This window comes from Babylonia areolata, chromosome 16 (assembly GCF_041734735.1).
Source record: "Babylonia areolata isolate BAREFJ2019XMU chromosome 16, ASM4173473v1, whole genome shotgun sequence".
NCBI classification, from domain to species: domain Eukaryota; kingdom Metazoa; phylum Mollusca; class Gastropoda; order Neogastropoda; family Buccinidae; genus Babylonia; species Babylonia areolata.
In genome coordinates this window covers 987,501-1,012,338 of record NC_134891.1, presented here as the reverse complement: position 1 = coordinate 1,012,338, position 24,838 = coordinate 987,501, and the positions used below count along the sequence as shown (strand labels likewise).

General features: G+C 46.3%; 1 protein-coding gene across 1 annotated transcript in view; it reads right to left on the bottom strand.

Annotated features, from left to right (window-relative positions):
- Positions 1-554: 554 nt before the first annotated feature.
- The window catches only part of LOC143290773 (putative methyltransferase-like protein 24), a 33,586-nt gene continuing 9,302 nt past the window's right edge, over positions 555-24,838 (bottom strand). Inside the window, exons 2-9 of the mRNA XM_076600286.1 lie at positions 21,198-21,299; positions 19,857-19,925; positions 18,679-18,744; positions 16,994-17,064; positions 15,518-15,646; positions 12,340-12,414; positions 6,636-6,792; positions 555-1,348 (exon numbers count right to left, since the gene is read on the bottom strand). Of these exons, the coding sequence (XP_076456401.1) occupies positions 1,043-1,348; positions 6,636-6,792; positions 12,340-12,414; positions 15,518-15,646; positions 16,994-17,064; positions 18,679-18,744; positions 19,857-19,925; positions 21,198-21,287 (963 nt within the window). The 5' untranslated portion in view covers positions 21,288-21,299 and the 3' untranslated portion in view covers positions 555-1,042. The remainder of the gene's footprint in view (positions 1,349-6,635; positions 6,793-12,339; positions 12,415-15,517; positions 15,647-16,993; positions 17,065-18,678; positions 18,745-19,856; positions 19,926-21,197; positions 21,300-24,838) is intronic.

Genomic DNA, 24,838 nt, shown 5'->3' with positions numbered 1-24,838 from the left:
CACTACGTTATCTAACAAACAAATCCGAAAACACTTTGCCCTCAAACAAAACCATGAAATATGTGCAACACAATTTTGGAAGCGCAAACTAGACATCAATATCAAAGACTATTTCAACCTAGCGTATGAATGCACAAATGAATCCCGTCTGAGAATACTCCACTTCAAATTTATCCATAACATTTACCCAACGAATATTCTGCTTGCAAAAATGGGGGTGTCAAACACAAACACCTGCAACTGGTGTCAAGAATGATTACATTGAACACGCCTTTTACTCTTGCCCCAAACTATCTGACTTTTGGAAACATGTGAAACAGTTCATTCTCTCCCGTTACAATACACTGATCCCTGTGAATGAAAAAGTAGCGTTGTTTGGTACAACGAAAATGGATATCCCAGATCATGAAAAGAGAAAAAAAAATCAACATGACTCTGTTGATAGCAAAAATTCGAGAGAACAAAAAAAAAGAAAAGAAAAAAAAGAGAGAGAGAGAGAACAAAAAAAAAAAAAAAAAAAAAAAGAGAGAGAGAACAAACAAACAAACAAACAAAAAAAAGTGGGAAAGAGCCTTCCAAGGATGCTGAGACTATCCTGCTCATTTGCAGAAACTTCACGCATCCACTGATTTCTCAACAACAAAAAAAGGGGGAGGGGGGGAGGGGGCAGAGTGTGGGTGGTGGGGGGTGACACTGCAGGCACACTATAACATGTGTATGTATGTGTAAGTGTGCACTTGTGCACTTGATACAATATGCGTGCGTCATGTGTGTGTGCACGTACGCGCGTGAGGTTATGCTTGCGTTATAATTTATGTGAGAGTTTTTTTCTGTGTAGACTATCAGCCCTTCACCAACCTACAGCAGGGTAAAACTGTCAAAAACTGTTGTTGGTGCTGGTAACTCAATAATGATAATGTTATGTGAACAGGTATTGTAATGTATAGGTTTCAGGACGTAACATTAACATGATCATCTGGCCTATCATTATTGTTGAGAGTTGTGGTTTTTTAACAGGTCAGGTTTTGCTTTACGTCCTTCTTCATGCGGAATCTCTGGCCAGATTTTCATTGACAAAACCCAGTTCGTAACAGCACCTTCTCTCCACCGGGAAGACGTCAGAGTTCCTGTAACGCCCTGTACCAGGGTGCAGGTGAGTACGGAAACGACGGAAACCCGCAGCTTCCATTTTCTGAAAAATTGTTAGTCCCTTTCGGAACTCACGTTGGTAGAAGTGGACTTCGATCAAGAGTTGCCGCACCCTGTTGATTTCCCCTGTAGCGATCGCATCTTCAAGGGCGGGCCATTCGGATGCTTCCACGTCGATTTTGAGTACATCAAGCGTTACCTGTTTGGAAACCGAAAAACAGAGAAAAAGAAATGAAGAAAGAAAGAAAATTCCATGGTGAACACCACGAACAGTTGTCATTATGAACAGGGTTGTAAAACGTTTGTTGCATAATACAACTAACAAATAATGTGTATATTGTATCATGTTGTACTGTGCTTCAATGTGTCATGACATGTAACGTATCATGTTGTACTGTGCTTCATTGTGTCATGACATGTAACGTATCATGTTGTACTGTGCTTCAATGTGTCATGACATGTAACGTATCATGTTGTACTGTGCTTCAATGTCATGACATGTAACGTATCATGTTGTACTGTGCTTCAATGTGTCATGACATGTAACGTATCATGTTGTACTGTGCTTCAATGTGTCATGACATGTAACGTATCATGTTGTACTGTGCTTCAATGTGTCATGACATGTAACGTATCATGTTGTACTGTGCTCCATTGTGTCATGACATGTAACGTATCATGTTGTACTGTGCTCCAATGTGTCATGACATGTAACGTATCATGTTGTACTGTGCTCCAATGTGTCATGACATGTAACTTATCATGTTGTACTGTGCTTCAATGTGTCATGACATGTAACGTATCATGTTGTACTGTGCTTCAATGTGTCATGACATGTAACGTATCATGTTGTACTGTGCTCCATTGTGTCATGACATGTAACGTATCATGTTGTACTGTGCTTCAATGTGTCATGACATGTAACGTATCATGTTGTACTGTGTTTCAATGTGTCATGACATGTAACGTATCATGTTGTACTGTGCTTCATTGTGTCATGACATGTAACGTATCATGTTGTACTGTGCTTCAATGTGTCATGACATGTAACGTATCATGTTGTACTGTGCTCCAATGTGTCATGACATGTAACGTATCATGTTGTACTGTGCTCCATTGTGTCATGACATGTAACGTATCATGTTGTACTGTGCTCCAATGTGTCATGACATGTAACGTATCATGTTGTATTGTGCTCCAATGTGTCATGACATGTAACGTATCATGTTGTACTGTGCTTCAATGTGTCATGACATGTAACTTATCATGTTGTACTGTGCTTCAATGTGTCATGACATGTAACGTATCATGTTGTACTGTGCTCCAATGTGTCATGACATGTAACGTATCATGTTGTACTGTGCTCCAATGTGTCATGACATGTAACGTATCATGTTGTACTGTGCTTCAATGTGTCATGACATGTAACGTATCATGTTGTACTGTGCTCCAATGTGTCATGACATGTAACGTATCATGTTGTACTGTGCTCCAATGTGTCATGACATGTAACTTATCATGTTGTACTGTGCTCCAATGTGTCATGACATGTAACGTATCATGTTGTACTGTGCTTCAATGTGTCATGACATGTAACGTATCATGTTGTACTGTGCTCCAATGTGTCATGACATGTAACGTGTCATGTTGTACTGTGCTCCATTGTGTCATGACATGTAACGTATCATGTTGTATTGTGCTCCAATGTGTCATGACATGTAACGTATCATGTTGTATTGTGCTCCAATGTGTCATGACATGTAACGTATCATGTTGTATTGTGCTCCAATGTGTCATGACATGTAACGTATCATGTTGTACTGTGCTTCAATGTGTCATGACATGTAACGTATCATGTTGTACTGTGCTTCAATGTGTCATGACATGTAACGTATCATGTTGTACTGTGCTCCATTGTGTCATGACATGTAACGTATCATGTTGTACTGTGCTCCATTGTGTCATGACATGTAACGTATCATGTTGTACTGTGCTCCATTGTGTCATGACATGTAACGTATCATGTTGTACTGTGCTCCAATGTGTCATGACATGTAACGTATCATGTTGTACTGTGCTTCAATGTGTCATGACATGTAACGTATCATGTTGTACTGTGCTCCAATGTGTCATGACATGTAACGTATCATGTTGTACTGTGCTTCAATGTGTCATGACATGTAACGTATCATGTTGTACTGTGCTCCATTGTGTCATGACATGTAACGTATCATGTTGTACTGTGCTCCAATGTGTCATGACATGTAACGTATCATGTTGTACTGTGCTCCAATGTGTCATGACATGTAACGTATCATGTTGTACTGTGCTCCATTGTGTCATGACATGTAACGTATCATGTTGTACTGTGCTCCATTGTGTCATGACATGTAACGTATCATGTTGTACTGTGCTCCATTGTGTCATGACATGTAACGTATCATGTCGTGTTGTGCTCCATTGTGTCATGACATGTAACGTATCATGTTGTACTGTGCTTCAATGTGTCATGACATGTAACGTATCATGTTGTACTGTGCTCCAATGTGTCATGACATGTAACGTATCATGTTGTATTGTGCTCCATTGTGTCATGACATGTAACGTATCATGTTGTATTGTGCTCCATTGTGTCATGACATGTGACGTATCATGTTGTACTGTGCTTCAATGTGTCATGACATGTAACGTATCATGTTGTATTGTGCTCCAATGTGTCATGACATGTAACGTATCATGTTGTACTGTGCTTCAATGTGTCATGACATGTAACTTATCATGTTGTACTGTACTTCAATGTGTCATGACATGTAATGTATCGTGTTGTATTGTGCTCCATTGTGTCATGACATGTAATGTATCGTGTTGTATTGTTCTCCATTGTGTCATGACATGTAATGTATCATGTTGTACTGTGCTTCAATGTGTCATGACATGTAACGTATCATGTTGTACTGTGCTCCATTGTGTCATGACATGTAACGTGTCATGTCGTGTTGTATTGGTATCGTACTGCATTGGAAAGCTGGAGCATTGGAACCCCAACTGCCGCCACCATCCCCTGTCCACACTGCCAGAGAACCTTCAGGACACCATCCCCTGTCCACACTGCCAGAGAACCTTCAGGACGCAGACTGGCTTGACCAGCCGTTTGCCACACACCAACCCCAACACCCCAGCCCCAGGATGACTAAGATGGTCCCCGTTGTGCTGACGGACCAGCAATGGTATCTGTCCTGTGAAATGTCCTCTTCTGTAATATTAGTTTGGTTTATGTTCATTATTGCTTCTTGTGATGCTCTTTGAAATACTGAAAACATCTTTTGGCCATGGAACTTAGACTATGTTTTACATTATCAATTTTTTGGTTCGGTGACAGATGCCGAGTGTCATTTTTCACCTCTTGCCAACTGTACAAAGACTTTGTCACCAGATTTCAGTGCTGGTGTTGGACGTGTTGAGCGATTGTAGTATTTCGTTTGTGTGTGTGTGTGTGTGTGTGTGTGTGTGTGTGTGTGTGTTGTTGTTGTTGTTGTTGGCCTATAGCTTTTTCAGGTTCAACCGACACTGGTTCTGTCGCTCTTCTGTTGATGGCAGAACAGAACGAAGCTGACGGGCCGTCAGAAATTTAGCAGGAGATGCCAGATGTGGATGGTGACGACTGGCAGCTGCTGGCTCCGGGCCACAACGACTGGTGTTAGTTTTATGGCAACACTCAGTTGTTAGTTTTATGGCAACACTCAGTTGTTAGTTTTATGGCAACACTCAGTTGAAAAAGCAACACAAAACATTGGGAACTCTGCACACACACTGCTCACTCATTAAGTTGATTCTTCTCGGATAATCATCTTCCAAAATTGGCCCTGGTGGGTTCCGTCAGTGTAACACCTGACGACACAGATCACCATGTGTAGTCTTTTATCTGTAGTGACTTCCCTGATCGGGAAAGGACCGGGACATTTGGGATCAAGTCGCCGGCAATCAGAGGAAGGGCCGTCTGGCATTTCCTGCTAAATTTCTGAAGGGCTGTCAGCTTCGTTCTGTTCTATGAGAAACATAACAGCCGCTGAAAGCAACGTCTGAACCCAGAAAATGACTGGCCGGAAACAACAACTTGTCAAAGACGGAAGAAACACTATGACCGCTCAACACGTCCAATTCCTCATCTGAAATCTGGTGACAAAAATCTTTGACGGTTGTCAAGATGTGAAAAATGACCTTCCTGGTCCGTTCAACCAGTTTCATTCTATGAGTTCTCTATTTTTCTCTCTTTGCAGACTCAAAACATTGAGCACCATCGTGATGTAAATTCCCTATCTGACACATTTTAGCTGTAACTGCTTTTTTTTTTTTTTTTTTTTTTGCTTTTTTTTTTAATACGTACTTTCGCCATCATTTTATATAGAAATACAGTTCCCTTCCATTTATTTTTCTCTTCACTTCTCTGATTTGAAATGTGACAGAATGGCCCAAGCCGGACGCACAGCCTGAGTTTATATTCTGTATTGTCTGTACGTGTCCCCAATTCTCTCTCTCTCTCTCTCTCTCTCTCTCTCTTCCAAGTTACACCAAGGGTTCTGTATTGTCTGTACGTGTCCCCAATTCTCTCTCTCTCTCTCTTCCAAGTTACACCAAGGGTTCTGTATTGTCTGTACGTGTCCCCAATTCTCTCTCTCTCTCTCTTGCAAGTCACACCAAGGTTTTTATGTGACGTGACTCCTCTGATGCTTTGCTGGATGCTGTGTTGCAGCCTTGCTATGGTCCAGTGCGGACTGCTGGCTTCTCGGTCACACCAGAGTGGACGGAACTGTCCGGATTCCGTGACAGGAAAATGTTGGGGACGATACCTCACTGGAGAGGAAGAGCCAGTTTCAGTTTCAGTTTCTCAAGGAGGCGTCACTGCGTTCGGACAAACGCATATGCGCTACACCACATCTGCTAGGCAGATGCCTGACCAGCACCATAACCCAACGCGCTTGTCAGGCCTTGGGTGCATGCTTAAATGTGTGTGTGCCTATTGGAGTGGAATTTTACATAACTATGCCAGAAGACAGAGGACAAAACTCTCGTTGCCATGGGTTCTTTTTCAGTGCGCCAAGTGCGTGCTGCACACGGGACCTCGGTTTATCGTCTCATCCGAAAGACTAGACGCTCGGTTTGGTTTTCCTGTCAAACTTGGGAGAAAGGGCGAGAGCGGGATTCGAACCAACACCCTCACGGACTCTCTGTATTGGCAGCTGAGCGTCTTAACCATTCTGCCACCTTCGTCCAGCAAAGAGAGACTGCTGTGTGACACAGACACTCACGTTGTCATGATGTAGCTGTGTGACACAGACACTCACGTTGTCATGATGTAGCTGTGTGACACAGACACTCACGTTGTCATGATGTAGCTGTGTGACACAGACACTCACGTTGTCATGATGTAGCTGTGTGACACAGACACTCACGTTGTCATGATGTAGCTGTGTGACACAGACACTCACGTTGTCATGGTGTAGCATGGTCTTGATTTCGGACAGGGTTTTGATGTCCCACTGCGCCCTTGTCCCTGTCTTGTCCGGGATCTGCTGCTTGGAACCTCCGATGCCGATCTTGTAGTACCACGCGTTGTCAGACCTTCTGTGAGTGTTCGCATTCATGCTGTAAGGACAAGTTCTCGTTATCATCATCGTCGCTATTGTTCTCGTCGCTGTCGTCTTGGTCGTCGTAGTCCTCATCGTCGACGTCGACATCATTGTTTTTTTCGACAGTATTATCATTTTCCTCATGATTATATACTCTCCTTTCAACACACTGACCATAGCACGATACACCACACTGACCATAGCACGATTCACCACACTAACCATAGCACGATACACCACACTGACCACAGCACGATACACCACACTGACCACACCACCACACTGACCACAGCACGATACACCACACTGACTATAGCACCACACTGACCACAGCACCACACTGACCACACCACAGCACGATACACCACACTGACCACAGCACGATACACCACACTGACCATAGCACCACACTGACCACACCACAGCACGATACACCACACTGACCACAGCACGATACACCACACTGACCATAGCACCACACTGACCACAGCACAGCACGATACACCACACTGACCATAGCACGATACACCACACTGACCACAGCACAACACGACACACCACACTGACCACAGCACGATACACCACACTGACCATAGCACGATACACCACACTGACCACAGCACAGCACGATACACCACACTGACCATAGCACGATACACCACACTGACCACAGCACAGCACGATACACCACACTGACCACAGCACGATACACCACACTGACCACAGCACGATACACCACACTGACCACACCACAGCACGATACACCACACTGACCACAGCACGATACACCACACTGACCACAGCACGATACACCACACTGACCACAGCACACCACGATACACCACACTGACCACAGCACACCACGATACACCACACTGACCATAGCACGATACAACACACTGACCATAGCACGATACACCACACTGACCACAGCACAGCACGATACACCACACTGACCATAGCACGATACAACACACTGACCATAGCACGATACACCACACTGACCACAGCACAGCACGATACACCACACTGACCATAGCACGATACAACACACTGACCATAGCACGATACACCACACTGACCATAGCACGATACACCACACTGACCACACCACAGCACGATACACCACACTGACCACACCACAGCACGATACACCACACTGACCACAGCATGATACACCACACTGACCACACCACAGCACGATACACCACACTGACCACAGCACGATACACCACACTGACCACACCACAGCACGATACACCACACTGACCACAGCACGATACACCACTGACCACAGCACGATACACCACACTGACCACACCACAGCACGATACACCACACCATGCCACACCTGAACACACATCACATCGGAACACTGCACTCCACACCACACTTCATCACACCATACCACACCTCACCATGCTATATCACACCGCCCACACCACACTACACAACACACCACTCCACACCACACTTCATCACACCATACCACACCTCACCATGCTATATCACACCGCCCACACCACACTACACAACACACCACTCCACACCACATCACTTCATCACACCATACCACACCTCACCATGCTATATCACACCGCCCACACCACACTACACAACACTCCACTCCACACCACACTTCATCACACCATGCCACACCTCACCATGCTATATCACACCGCCCACACCACACTACACAACACACCACTCCACACCACATCACTTCATTACACCATACCACACCTCACCATGCTATATCACACCGCCCACACCACACTACACAACACTCCACTCCACACCATATCACTTCATTACACCATACCACACCTCACCATGCTATATCACACCGCCCACACCACACTACACAACACACCACTCCACACCACACTTCATCACACCATACCACACCTCACCATGCTATATCACACCGCCCACACCACACTACACAACACACCACTCCACACCACACTTCATCACACCATACCACACCTCACCATGCTATATCACACCGCCCACACCACACTACACAACACACCACTCCACACCACACTTCATCACACCATGCCACACCTCACCATGCTATATCACACCGCCCACACCACACTACACAACACACCACTCCACACCACACTTCATCACACCATGCCACACCTCACCATGCTATATCACACCGCCCACACCACACTACACAACACACCACTCCACACCACACTTCATCACACCATACCACACCTCACCATGCTATATCACACCGCCCACACCACACTACACAACACACAACTCCACACCACATCACTTCATCACACCATACCACACCTCACCATGCTATATCACACCGCCCACACCACACTACACAACACACCACTCCACACCACACTTCATCACACCATACCACACCTCACCATGCTATATCACACCGCCCACACCACACTACACAACACACCACTCCACACCACATCACCCCATACTACACACCACACGCACCAGACCATATTACACTGTACAGTGCATCACCACCCAACTCACCACATCACACCACACTGCACTACACCACATCACACTGCACTACACCACATCACACCACACTGCACTACACCACATCACACCACACTGCACTACACCACACCACATCACACTGCACTACACCACATCACACTACACCACATCACACTACACCACATCACACCACACTGCACTACACCACACCACACTGCACTACACTACACCACATCACACCACACCACACTGCACTACACCACATCACACCACACCACACCACACCACACTGCACTACACCACACTGCACTACACCACATCACATCACACTACACCACATCACACTACACCACACCACACTGCACTACACCACATCACATCACACTACACCACATCACATCACACTACACCACATCACACCACACTGCACTACACCACACCACACTGCACTACACCACATCACACCACACCACACTGCACTACACCACACCACATCACACTGCACTACACCACACCACACTGCACTACACCACATCACACCACACCACACTGCACTACACCACACCACACTGCACTACACCACACCACACTGCACTACACACATCACACCACACTGCACTACACCACACCACACTGCACTACACCACATCACATCACACCACACCACATCACACCACACTGCACTACACCACACCACACTGCACTACACCACATCACACCACACTGCACTACACCACATCACATCACACCACACCACATCACACCACATCACACCACACTACACCACATCACACCACACTGCACTACACCACATCACACCACACTGCACTACACCACACCACATCACACCACACTGCACTACATCACACCACACTGCACTACACCACACCACACTGCACTACACCACATCACACCACACTGCACTACACCACATCACACCACACCACATCATACCACACTGCACTACATCACACCACACTGCACTACACCACACCACACTACACCACATCAAACTGCACTACACCACATCACACCACACCACACTGCACTACACCACATCACACTACACCACATCACACCACACTGCACTACACCACACCACATCACACCACACTGCACTACACCACACCACATCACACCACACTACACCACACCATATCACATCACACCACACTGCACTACACCACACCACATCACACTACACTACACCACACCACATCACACCACACTGCACCACATCACACCACACTACACCACACCACATCACACCACACCACACTACACCACACCAAATCACATCACACCACACTGCACTACACCACATCACACCACACTGCACTACACCACATCACACCACACTGCACTACACCACTCCACACCACACCACACTGCACTACACCACATCACATCACACTGCACTACACTATACCACACATCACATTACACTGCGCTACATCACACCACATTGCACTACACCACACCACACATTACACCACATCACACCACACCACACTACACATCACACCACACCACACCACACCACACCACACCACACCACGAGACAAGCGGAGGGCAGAACGAGGCGGGTTGTACAACTCCTACTTCTGTGTCTCTGTGGGCTGACAGTCAGTTATCATCTGTGGGTACTCCTTCTGTGTCTGTGGGCTGACAGTCAGTTATCATCTGTGGGTACTCCTTCTCTGTCTCTGTGGGCTGACAGTCAGTTATCATCTGTGGGTACTCCTTCTCTGTCTCTGTGGGCTGACAGTCAGTTATCATCTGTGGGTACTCCTTCTCTGTCTCTGTGGGCTGACAGTCAGTTATCATCTGTGGGTACTCCTTCTTCTCTGTCTCTGTGGGCTGACAGTCAGTTATCATCTGTGGGTACTCCTTCTTCTGTGTCTGTGGGCTGACAGTCAGTTATCATCTGTGGGTACTCCTACTTCTCTGTCTCTGTGGGCTGACAGTCAGTTATCATCTGTGGGTACTCCTTCTGTGTCTCTGTGGGCTGACAGTCAGTTATCATCTGTGGGTACTCCTTCTCTGTCTCTGTGGGCTGACAGTCAGTTATCATCTGTGGGTACTCCTTCTTCTGTCTCTGTGGGCTGACAGTCAGTTATCATCTGTGGGTACTCCTTCTCTGTCTCTGTGGGCTGACAGTCAGTTATCATCTGTGGGTACTCCTACCTCTCTGTCTGTGGGCTGACAGTCAGTTATCATCTGTGGGTACTCCTTCTCTGTCTGTGTGGGCTGACAGTCAGTTATCATCTGTGGGTACTCCTTCTCTGTCTGTGTGGGCTGACAGTCAGTTATCATCTGTGGGTACTCCTTCTCTGTCTTTGTGGACTGACAGTCAGTTATCATCTGTGGGCAGGCTTTTACAGGCCGTGTTTAACCCTCACCATTCGTGCAATCACATTCTGTTGTGTTCCCACCCCCCCCACCCCCCACCCCCCCGAAATGTTTACATGCTGGGTACGTTGGTTTTCGTGAAACCAAGGGACGCTGATGCTGATTAACGTTATGTTTAACTTACAAATCTTCTATGTGTGTACAGTTCTCACAGAGAGCACTATAAAGATTCAACAGATCAGCACATTATGTAGAAATCTTTGGAAAGGTGGGGGGGGAGGGGGGGGGTGTAGGGGAGAGGCACCTCCCTCCATCCTTAACCCCGCAGAGCAGCAGGTAGCCCTGACCCTGTCACATCCCCCAACACCCGCTGACCAGCTGGTAGCCCTGACCCTGTCACATCCCCCAACACCCGCTGACCAGCTGGTAGCCCTGACCCTGTCACATCCCCCAACACCCGCTGACCAGCAGGTAGCCCTGACCCTGTTACATCCCCAAACACCCGCTGACCAGCAGGTAGCCCTGACCCTGTCACATCCCCCAACACCCGCTGACCAGCTGGTAGCCCTGACCCTGTTACATCCCCAAACACCCGCTGACCAGCAGGTAGCCCTGACCCTGTTACATCCCCAAACACCCGCTGACCAGCTGGTAGCCCTGACCCTGTCACATCCCCCAACACCCGCTGACCAGCTGGCAGGCGAGGAAGGCTTACCTAGGGTCGAAGGAATACACCTTGCACCCGTACAGTTTGGCTATGTCGTCGTCAAAGGAAAAATCATTCCTGATGCTGAAACACGAAGGAATCAATGAATGGATGAATGAATATATGTGTGATGGATGAGTGAATGACTAACACAAGAACTCACGGTAACGGCCTCTCTCTCTCTCTCTCTCTCTGTGATGAGAGTGTATGAATAGTGGAGTTGTTACACACTTGTTCCTTCAGAGCGGTGAAAAAAACAAGGAAATCTATTTCATCTGGAACACAAACCAGAAGTACGTGTAATTCTGTTGCATTTTCCAGAACGTTTACATTTTCATTTACTTTGCGACGTTCAGCCATGACACGCATGTTTGCATGTTGTTTCTTGTACCAACCTGCTGCCCCTTATTGTCAACTGAATGGACTCATCTACAATGCAACAGCTGTTTTAGGACAGAGTCCATGATCAGCCAAAACATCCTATGGTACCTCCAAACATCACTGGTTGCCAGGAGTTCCCCAGCACTTTTGCACGTGGCCTCCGAAGGATATGAAAAAAGACAAATCAACGACCATATTACTGTTAAATGACTGGTGTAAGGACAAGCTTGGCGCTTCCTTTTGTTTTTTGAGGAAGTGTCTGCGTTTGTTCCAATGTACCTGTTGTTTACCTGTGCTAGCTGAATCGGTGGTATAAGCAGCACCGACTTGAAGTTGTGCACCTTGTGAATGTAGAGAGTTACCACTCTTAACTATTTGTTTAAAAATAAATACAAATAAATGAATTTAAAAAAACAACGTAGCATATATTTCAAAGCAAGGTAATAAATGTTTTACAGACTTCAACACTTGGACAATAAAGACTTTAAAAAAATCGGAAGTGTTTCGGACTCCTAAACTCATGTCTTCATCCTCACCTAACCGTACCAGCCCCAGACATGGACTCTAACCAAGACCCGTCCAGCCCCAGACATGGACTCTCACCAAGACCCATCCAGCCCCAGACATGGACTCTAACCAAGACCCATCCAGTACCAGACATGGACTCTAACCAAGACCCATCCAGTACCAGACATGGACTCTAACCAAGACCCATCCAGTACCAGACATGGACTCTAACCAAGACCCATCCAGCCCCAGACATGGACTCTCACCAAGACCCATCCAGTACCAGACATGGACTCTAACCAAGACCCATCCAGCCCCAGACATGGACTCTAACCAAGACCCGTCCAGCCCCAGACATGGACTCTACCAAGACCCGTCCAGTGCCAGACATGGACTCTAACCAAGACCCGTCCAGCCCCAGACATGGACTCTAACCAATACCCGTCCAGCCCCAGACATGGACTCTAACCAATACCCGTCCAGCCCCAGACATGGACTCTAACCAAGACCCGTCCAGCCCCAGACATGGACTCTAACCAAGACCCGTCCAGCCCCAGACATGGACTCTAACCAATACCCGTCCAGCCCCAGACATGGACTCTAACCAAGACCCGTCCAGCCCCAGACATGGACTCCCAAGCCCATCCAGTGCAAACCAACGCCTGCGAGATGCGATGAATGCAAAGGACGGCCGTGAACACAGCTCTGTGCAGTGCGGCACGGTGAGGAACAAGCTGCACATCGGCCATCAGAGATTCCAGTGGTCTGAACACCTGACATCGGCCATCAGAGATTCCAGTGGTCTGAACACCTGACATCGGCCATCAGAGATTCCAGTGGTCTGAACACCTGACATCGGCCATCAGAGATTCCAGTGGTCTGAACACCTGACATCGGCCATCAGAGATTCCAGTGGTCTGAACACCTGACATCGGCCATCAGAGATTCCAGTGGTCTGAACACCTGACATCGGCCATCAGAAATTCCAGTGGTCTGAACACCTGACATCGGCCATCAGAGATTCCAGTGGTCTGAACACCTGACATCGGCCATCAGAGATTCCAGTGGTCTGAACACCTGACATCGGCCATCAGAGATTCCAGTGGTCTGAACACCTGACATCGGCCATCAGAGATTCCAGTGGTCTGAACACCTGACATCGGCCATCAGAGATTCCAGTGGTCTGAACACCTGACATCGGCCATCAGAGATTCCAGTGGTCTGAACACCTGACATCGGCCATCAGAGATTCCAGTGGTCTGACACCTGACATCGGCCATCAGAGATTCCAGTGGTCTGACACCTGACATCGGCCATCAGAGATTCCAGTGGTCTGACACCTGACACCAACATCACTTCACTACGCTGCTCACCGGTGTGGTTCCGTTAACCTCGAACCATCGTCAGAAACACGCCCTTCATTGAGAACCCTGTTCTTCGAAAGGAACCTTCATTCAGAACACCGTATGTTTTGATCACTAAAGATCCTTCAGAGACTGATAGAGCGATAAATGATAAGAGAGAGAGAGAGAGAGAGAGAGAGAGAGAGAGAGAGAGAGAGAGAGAGAGTGGAGTGTGAGAGTGTGCAAATCCACAACAAAGCTATGTTTTCTCAAACCAACTTTCAGGAAGTATTGTTTTGTCGCTTTCTTTTATTCCTGTTAGAAATCTAATTTCTCGTAGGTTATTCAGTTCAATTTTCCTAGACGGTTAGATTTGCTGGAGGAGGTTTGTATGAAAAAGTTAGCTCATTACTGAATAATTACCTTTGTGATGTTTCTTGTTATCAGGCTGCAGAATAAATGTGAATTTTTAAACTGAAACTGGAGTGGACCCCTTCTGCCCTGAGTGAATGGTTTGGTGTGAGAGCCCATTACCTGTTACACACCTGGGGCTTTGGCTTTACTCAATAAAAGGATTCAAAAAAATAATAATAAATTTGTTTTTAAAAAAACATGCATGTTTGTATGTATGTATATATGTTCTGTTGCTGGATACAGATTTTCCAGACCTAAGTGCCTGGATGGTCTCAGCCACATGACACAAAGTGAGAGAGAGGGGGAGGTGGGGAAGAGTGGATGAAACAAGACACAGAGAGGGGGGGGGGGTTGAAAGGAAGAGAGAGACACAGACAAAAAAAAAGAGGAGACAGAGAAACAGAGAGACACAAAAACATATGGGGAACCGAGACAGAGTTCTGTATGTCTGCTAGTCTTCCATTCTCCCACCCAGCTGTCTGTCCAACTGTCCATCTGACTGTGTGTGTGTCCATCTGTGTGTCTGTCTGCCAGGGCCTCACCCAAAGGAATAGACGACACAGGGCTTGATGGGGCGGTACCTGTAGTCGTCACACGTCTCATAGCCACCGTCCCCTGATTTGCCCAGACGTATATTCCGCTGGCACCTCATTTCTGTGTTGTCCAAGTAGCTGAGTACACACCAGCGCATACGCACGCACACACACATACAAACACTCAATTACGCACACATAAACACATGCCATCACACACACACACACACACACACACACACACACACACACACACTCGCGCACACACGCACATATACACATCAACGCGAGTATTAATGCATGCTCTCTCTCTCTCTCTCTCTCTCTCTTATTACTCACACACTACAACTCTACAAAACACAGCACAGCACATTACAACACAACAAAACACAGCACAACAAAACACAGCACAGCACATTACAACACAACAAAACACAGCACAGCACATTACAACACAACAAAACACAGCACATTACAACACAACAAAACATAGCACAGCACATTACAGCACAACAAAACACAGCACAGCACATTACAATACAACAAAACACAGCACAGCACATTACAATACAACAAAACATAGCACAGCACATTACAGCACAACAAAACACAGCACAGCACATTACAATACAACAAAACACAGCACAGCACATTACAGCACAACAAAACACAGCACAGCACATTACAACACAACAAAACACAGCACAGCACATTACAATACAACAAAACATAGCACAGCACATTACAACACAACAAAACACAGCACAACAAAACATAGCACAGCACATTACAACACAACAAAACATAGCACAGCACATTACAACACAACAAAACACAACACAGCACATTACAATACAACAAAACACAGCACAGCACATTACAACACAACAAAACACAGCACAGCACATTACAACACAACAAAACATAGCACAACAAAACACAGCACAGCACATTACAACACAACAAAACACAACACAGCACAGCACATTACAATACAACACAACAAAACACAGCACAGCACATTACAATACAACAAAACACAGCACAGCACATTACAACACAACAAAACACAGCACAGCACATTACAACACAACAAAACACAGCACAGCACATTACAATACAACACAACAAAACACAGCACAGCACAACAAAACACAGCACAGCACATTACAATACAACACAACAAAACACAGCACAACACAATAAAACACAGCACAGCACAACAAAACAGCACAGCACATTACAACAAAACACAGCACAGCACATTACAACAAAACACAGCACAGCACATTACAACACAATAAAACACAGCACAGCACAACAAAACACAGCACAGCACATTACAATACAACAAAACACAGCACAGCACAACAAAACACAGCACAGCACATTACAACACAACAAAACACAGCACAGCACATTACAATACAACAAAACACAGCACAGCACAGCACAAACGTCTGCTGTGTGCTGAGGGAGGTTTACCTGTGCACTATGTAGTTTACTTCTTTGTCTGGCATCGTCTTCATGTCGTCTTCAGTTGGAAGGTTCTTCAGCTGACAGGGTTTCATGGGAAAAGAGGAAAAGTTGGGGAGGCAAGAAAACAATGAAAGGGGAAACCAGACTGGTTCTGTACAGTGGCTGACATGGTTCACAACAACAACAACAATTGTTGTACCAACTGTCGTGACTTTAAGATTCCCGCGCGCACGTGCGTGTGAGAATTTGGGGTTTTTTCGTGTTGTTGTTGTTGTTGTGTTGTTGCCGTTGTTGTTGGTTTGTTTTTTTTGTTTTGTGTGTGCGTGCGTGCGCGCGCGCGCGTGTGTGTGTGTGCTCGCGCGCACGTGCATGCGATATTTATAGGCTCAAACATGTACTCTGAACAACAGAGCTTTTTCTAAACTTAACGCTCGCACCTTCCCTTACATATATATATATATATATATATATATATATATATATATATATATATATATATATATATATATATATATATATAATCAATGGTTTGATTATCATTGTCAGCTTTTTTTTTTGCTTTTTTTTGCTTTTTTTTAGGACAATGCTTCACGTTGGCGATACAACGACTGCGTCAGGACCAACTGTGAAATCTGATAAAAGTAAAGAGTAGATAGCAGAAAACAAACGACCTACAAACTGATGCGACACTAAATGGTGCATTACGAATCAACACGATACGACATGAGGTGGTACAGTACAGTACAGTACAGTACAGTACAGTGCAGTGCAGTGCAGTGCAGTACAGTACAGCACAGCCATATTTGCACAGATTTCCCCTTTCCATCGAAACAGTGGAACAGTGGTAGCAGAAATTTTCACCACACCTGCACAAACACTGAAAACCCAACAACAATATGTAAAAGAAACGATGGCTTATCACATAAACTACATAAATCTCTGAAGCAACAATCAAAGGAAGTGAAAACCGAATGTATCAGGCATTAAGTCAGCACCTGCTTTGTATGTGGGTGAGAGAGAGAGACAGAGACAGAGAGAGAGAAAGGGAGAGAGTGTGTGTGTGAGAGAGAGAATGTGTGTGTGTTTGTGCGTGAGAGAGAGAGAGAGAGAGAGAGAGAGAGAGAGATGAACCGAAAAGATACGAAACACTTACTTTTAAAGAAACGATTTTATCTTAAATCATCAAAAATATTCAATGTTTTCATTTTCGTGATATTTCAACGATCTGATAAAACAGAAATCACTTCATAGACTAAGATTGAGAGTGATCATCATTCTTAATAATGGGTACAAGTTTTGCAGTTTTAAGTGTCTTCAGAATCTGATTTCTGACTCCTAACACACAAGTTCCAAACGAATGTGAGGGATCCAGTAACACCAGGAACTGAGAGTCTGGGTATTTTCTATCGATGCTATCGGAACATGTGGTACCCGTTTGTGTCACGTTGATGAAAGCAATTTCGTTAACGGACATGACAGAGAAATCTATATTAGAGTAATTGTTGTGTGTCCAAATCTGATTCCAGATGAAAGCTAATTCATGACTGGGGGCGGGGGAAGGGGGGGGGGGGGGGTCGGGAAGACAGAGAAAGAGACGGAAGAGAAAGAGAGAGGGGGTGGGTGAGTGGGGAGCAGAGGCTGAGAAAGGAAATGAAAGGGAGGTGGTGGAGGTGGAGCGAAGGGGGACTCACCCGACCAAATTTCCTCAAGAACACCATATCAGGATGATCATCCGGGAGACTCTGCTCATCTTGTTCCTGTCGATCAATGTTGACGTTATGTGTTGTTGGTGCTCATGGCACTCACACAAAGGGAGGGAGGGAGAGAGAGAGGGAGAGAGAGATATATTGAGACACACACACACACACACACACACACAGATAGATAGAGAGAGACAGAGACAGTCAAAGAGAGAGAGAGACAGAGAGAGACAAAAATAGAGACAGAGATATATATAGACACAGATAGAGACGGAGACAGAGAGAGAGACAGAGAGACAGGAATAGAGAGAGATGTATAGAGAGAGACAGAGATAGAGACAGAGACACAGAGAGAGAGACAGAGAGCGCATCAGCCCAGCGGGCACTCACTGACAGAACCTATCAGTCCGCACAGCCACTGGTCATTACAGCCAAGTTCACCACCTGAACTACACGTCATGAGTTGGTGACTCTCTCACCAATGAACGATGAAGACCAGAAGAAAAAGATGGGTTTTAACGCATTCAGCACTGTGCCCAGGCAATGCTTCAACGTCCAACTTTGTTTCAGTCAATGGTTTCCATGTCCTACATATCCATAAACTTTGTTTCAGTCAATGGTTCCCATGTCCTACATATCCATAAACTTTGTTTCAGTCAATGGTTCCCATGTCCTACATATCCATAAACTTTGTTTCAGTCAATGGTTCCCATGTCCTACATATCCATAAACTTTGTTTCAGTCAATGGTTTCCATGTCCTACATATCCATAAACTTTGTTTCAGTCAATGGTTTCCATGTCCTACATATCCATAAAGGGCAAGCAAAGGGAACAAACTTCTACAGTATTTCTGGCTGTGTCCATACATGTGAATTTAGAAAAGGGGGGGGGGGGTGGGGGGGAGGGAAGGTTGATGTCTGCACATGTCCTGACATTTTCCCTCGTCAGTATGGCAAAGAAGCCTGCTCAGGTTGTAAACTCCCTAGGGTTGAAAGGGTTAACTATCAGTTGTAGGTTTCTTCGATGGCCTGTGCTCCGTTTGAGGGTGAAGGACCTATGTAAATAAGTATTAGTATTAGCAGCAGCAGCAGCAGTATTAGCAGCAGCAGCAGCAGCAGTAGTATTTTTGCACACAAGTTTGATATTTTCTTTGAAATTTCATACATACAGCCCTTTCTCCTTTCGGTAGAGCCTTGAGCGACTTGACCAGTCCTTCCAACTTTTTATCAACAGAGTCCTAAAACAGGAAAGAAAGAATGAAGCAATGAATAACTCAATGAATCAATCGATCAGTTAACAGGAGGGAGAGGGGTAGGCGGGGAGAAAAAAGTAAAAGAAAGAAAGAAAAATAAGTTTCAATTTCAGTTTTAGTAGCTCAAGGAGGCGTCACTGCGTTCGGACAAATCCATATACGCTACACCACATCTGCCAAGCAGATGCCTGACCAGCAGCGTAACCCAACGCGCTTAGTCAGGCCTTGAGAAAAATAAATAACTAAATAACACACACACACACACACACACACACACACACACACACACACACACACAGAGGCACACTTGTACACACACAGATTTTGGAAACTCTCTCTCAAAGCAATGTTGACATTCTTGCAGAAAGATTCTGTCTCCAAGAAGAATTGAGCATCCCAAACACAGTCATAACCTGCTTCTATTAAAATTTGTCTGATACAACTCATCCATTTTGAAGAATAAATACCATTTCGATATAAGTCAAGTAATATCAAATATATTTTCCCAGAATATTTTTCTGTGTTTGATATCACTAAGCTGGTCCAAAATCGAACTAATCTCATTTTCACTAACACACTAATTGGATAAATAGCAGTTTCTCCATAGACAATTTGGGTCATAGTATTTCTGTTCAGTTTGATTAAGTGTTTCAACTCGGTTTGTTTTATTGAGTCTTCATCATTCTGCTCCTTGTCTTCTGATCTCCTTATCTGCCCTTTCTCCTCCTCCCTCCCTCCCCTCTCCTCCTTCTCTGCCCTTTCTCCTCCGCCCCCCCACCCCCTCTCCTCCTTCTCTCCCCTTTCTCCTCCTCCCCCCCCTTCCCCTCTCCTCCTTCTCTGCCCTTTCTCCTCCTCCCCCCCCCCCCTCTCTTCCTTATCTGCCCTTTCTCCTCCTCCCCCCCCCCCACCCCCTCTCCTCCTTCTCTGCCCTTTCTCCTCCCCCCCCCCCACCCCCTCTCCTCCTTCTCTGCCCTTTCTCCTCCTCCCCCCCCCCACCCCCTCTCCTCCTTCTCTGCCCTTTCTCCTCCTCCCCCCCCACCCCCTCTCCTCCTTATCTGCCTTCTCCACGTGCTCTTCCTGCTATTGTCATCATAATCTCCCTCTTCTTCTTCAGTGATGGTATCCATTTTACTTGTGATTACCTTCACGCCACAAAGAGTATTCTCCTCCACTCAGAGACTCGCTAAAGCTTGCATACAGCGTGTGCGCTCACTCATGCACGACAGCGCACACATGCACACACGCGCATGTACTAACCGTAAGCTTCCTGTTGAAGATGATCCAAACCAAAACCAGCACCACTGCTACCAGAACTGCATAGTTCAGGAGACTTTTCTTGTTCATCATGTGGACAGTCACCTCAACACACACACACACACACACACACACACACACATATATATATATATATAGAGAGAGAGAGAGAGAGAGAGAGACAGACACACACACACACACACGCACATATATATAGACACACACACACACACACACACACACACACACACACACACACACACACACACACACACACGTCGACTTCTTTGTCCACAGTGAGACTGAGAATGTAACAGAACGCTATGCATGAACCTCTCATTGAGAGAAGGTGAATTAAATGACAACTCGATGACGAGTTCAGATCTAATGTTGGTGTGTATTACCCACCGTTTCAGTCAACGCAAAAAAAAAAAAGAAGAAATAAAAGGCATAACTGTTTTTGATCAATGGAAAATGTTCAAGGCCACCAATGTTACTATAGATTCAACTTTGAAATGACTTACCTTTTCCGATATGAATGACGTTTCAGTTGTCAGATCTGGTATTATACAGCACACATGCACTGTTTAGTACTGAACTGTCTGAAAATACATTTTAAATGGTTTGTGTTTTGTTCTGAATGAGTAGGCCTACGCACATGCGATGACAACGAGTATATGTTACTCCCCTTCGTTACATGTTTTGTCGACAATAAACTGCGCTCTTTTCAGTTCCAAACTGGGCTTTGAGATGTTAAAGCTCAATATTTGTTGCCACAATAAACTGCGCTCTTTTCAGTTCCAAACTGGGCTTTGAGATGTTAAAGCTCAATATTTGTTGCCACAATAAACTGTGCTCTTTTCAGTTCCAAACTGGGCTTTGAGATGTTAAAGCTCAATATTTGTTGCCACAATAAACTGCGCTCTTTTCAGTTCCAAACTGGGCTTTGAGATGTTAAAGCTCAATATTTGTTGCCACAATAAACTGCGCTCTTTTCAGTTCCAAACTGGGCTTTGAGATGTTAAAGCTCAATATTTGTTGCCACAATAAACTGCGCTCTTTTCAGTTCCAAACTGGGCTTTGAGATGTTAAAGCTCAATATTTGTTGCCACAATAAACTGTGCTCTTTTCAGTTCCAAACTGGGCTTTGAGATGTTAAAGCTCAATATTTGTTGTAGCACGAGCAAGTGCATTTTTGAACTCTGTGAAACTGCAATAAATCATAATAACGGCTTGCTTAGAAAGATAAATAAACAGAAATTCAAAATGAAAATAAAAATCTAACATTCAGTATCGAAAAGGTCTGAAAAGATCGATAATGTTCGATAATGTTAAACGCGGTCGGCGTAGTGGTGTTAGGGAGAGAGCGAGGAGGAGAGGCTTTAAACCAGCACTGCCTAGTGTTATTATGTTGAACGCCCAGTCAATGAGAAACAAGGTCGATGAGCTTCAAGCAAGTGTTAAATATCTTCGACATTTTAGAGAAGCCTGTTTGATTATTTTAACTGAGACGTGGCTTAGTGGTAAGGACACGGACCCTCATCTTCCCGGCTTCAGTCTTGTCAGGTTTGACAGAGTGAAAGAAACCACGAACAAGAAGACTGGGGGAGGTGTGTGTGTTTACGTGAACGAACGCTGGTGCAGTAACGTGAGTGTAAAGGAGCAGCATTGTTGTTCTAACGTTGAACTGTTGTCTGTGGCCGCTCGGCCTTTTTACCTACCTAGAGAATTTAGACAGATCTTTGTAACTGCTGTCTATGTTCAGCCAAAAGCTGACATAAAAGTATCAGCAGACATCATCAGACGCGCGATACAGAAGCAGGAGAGTGTATGCCCGGAGTCTGTTCGCCTTGTTATGGGTGACTTCAACAGCTGTCGCCTCAACAAACATCTACCCAACTATCGACAGTACGTAGACTGCAAGACCTGTGGGGAGTCAACGTTGGACCTCTGATTTGGGAACATTCCCGGCGCCTACAGAAGCACGGCCCTTCCCAGTCTGGGCCGTTCTGTGCACACGTTGTCCACCTGCTTCCCCGGTACCGCCAGAGGCTGAAGACCAGCAAACCGGTGACCAGAAGGATCCGGATGATGACCCCTGAGGCAGCCGAGACCCTGGATGGCTGCTTCCACTGTACGGACTGGGACACCCTGCTGGAGACATGCTCTTCGCTTGATGAGCAAGGTCGACACCATCACAGCCTACATGGACTTCTGTGTGGAAATGCTGGTGCCCACAAAGCAGGTGAAGGTGTTCCCAAACAGCAAGCCATGGGTAACGAGGGAGGTTGCCGCCATTTTCTGGCAGCGTCAGCAGGCGTTCAAGGACGGCGACAAGGATCGGGTGAAGCAACTGCAGAAAGAAGGACGGAAGGTGTTCTTGGTGAACAGGAGGAAGTTTCAGAAGAAGGTGGAAGAGAGCTTTAGGTCCAGTAATTCCAGGAAGCTGTGGCAGAACCTGCAAACCATGACAGACTACAAGCCTAGAAAGAAGTCTTTCACTACAGATGACCCTCAGGCCCTCGCTGAAGAGCTGAATCAGTTCTATGCCCGCTTTGACAAGCGCGATTTTTTCGTTGAGCAGGCAGCAGCCCTGGCTGAGGTCGACAGACATGAGGACAGGCAGGAAGTGCTGACAGTGGAGGAGGTGAGCACCTGCTTCAAGGGTGTGAACCCGCGCAGCGCTTGCGGCCCGGATGGTGTCTGTGGTGCTGTCCTGAAGCACTGTCACAGCTCCCTGGCCCCTGTCTTCACTGCCCTCTTCCAGCAGTCCCTGGACTCCAGCCACATCCCCCCCGCCTGGAAAACATCCGAAATTGTCCCCGTCCCCAAGAAGCCCTCCCCCTTGGTCATGAATGACTATCGCCCCGTGGCCCTAACACCCATCCCCTTTAAGTGCTTCGAGCGTCTGGTCCTCCGGCGTCTGTTGGAGGCCACACGCCCCCACCAAGATCCCTTGCAGTTCGCTTACCGCCCCAACCGCAGTACAGAGGACGCCATCACGACGATCCTGCACTCAACCTTGAAGCACCTGGAGAGGCCGAAAACCACACGCATGCTCTTCCTGGACTTCTCGTCAGCTTTCAACACGATCCAGCCTCATCTGATGCTGGAGAAGCTGACGAGAATGGAGGTGAACCCTGTCATCACTCGCTGGGTTCACAGCTTCCTGACCAGGCGCCCACAGTGCGTAAGGATCGGCACCACCAGGTCCACGTTCCTCCAGACCAACACTGGCTGCGTGATGTCTCCTGCCCTGTTCACCATCTATACGGCAGACTGTCGGTGTGCCTCTACCAGCGCCATGCAGGTCAAGTTTTCTGACGACACCTCCCTCACTGGCTTCATCTCAACTGATGAGACCTCCTACCGGAGCGCAGTTGAACGGCTGGTGAGGTGGTGCGACGAGAACTTCCTGCAGCTGAATGTCGGCAAGACAAAGGAGATGGTCGTGGATTTCCGGAGAGATCCACCGAAGCTGCGTCCACTTGTCATCAAGGGAGAAGTGGTCGACGTTGTCTCCCAGTATAAGTATCTGGGTGCTATCCTGGATGACAAGTTGGACTGGACTGAGCAGGCCACTGCCTTGCTGAAGCGGGGGAACCAGCGCCTCTTCTACATGAAGAAGCTGAAGACATTCCACG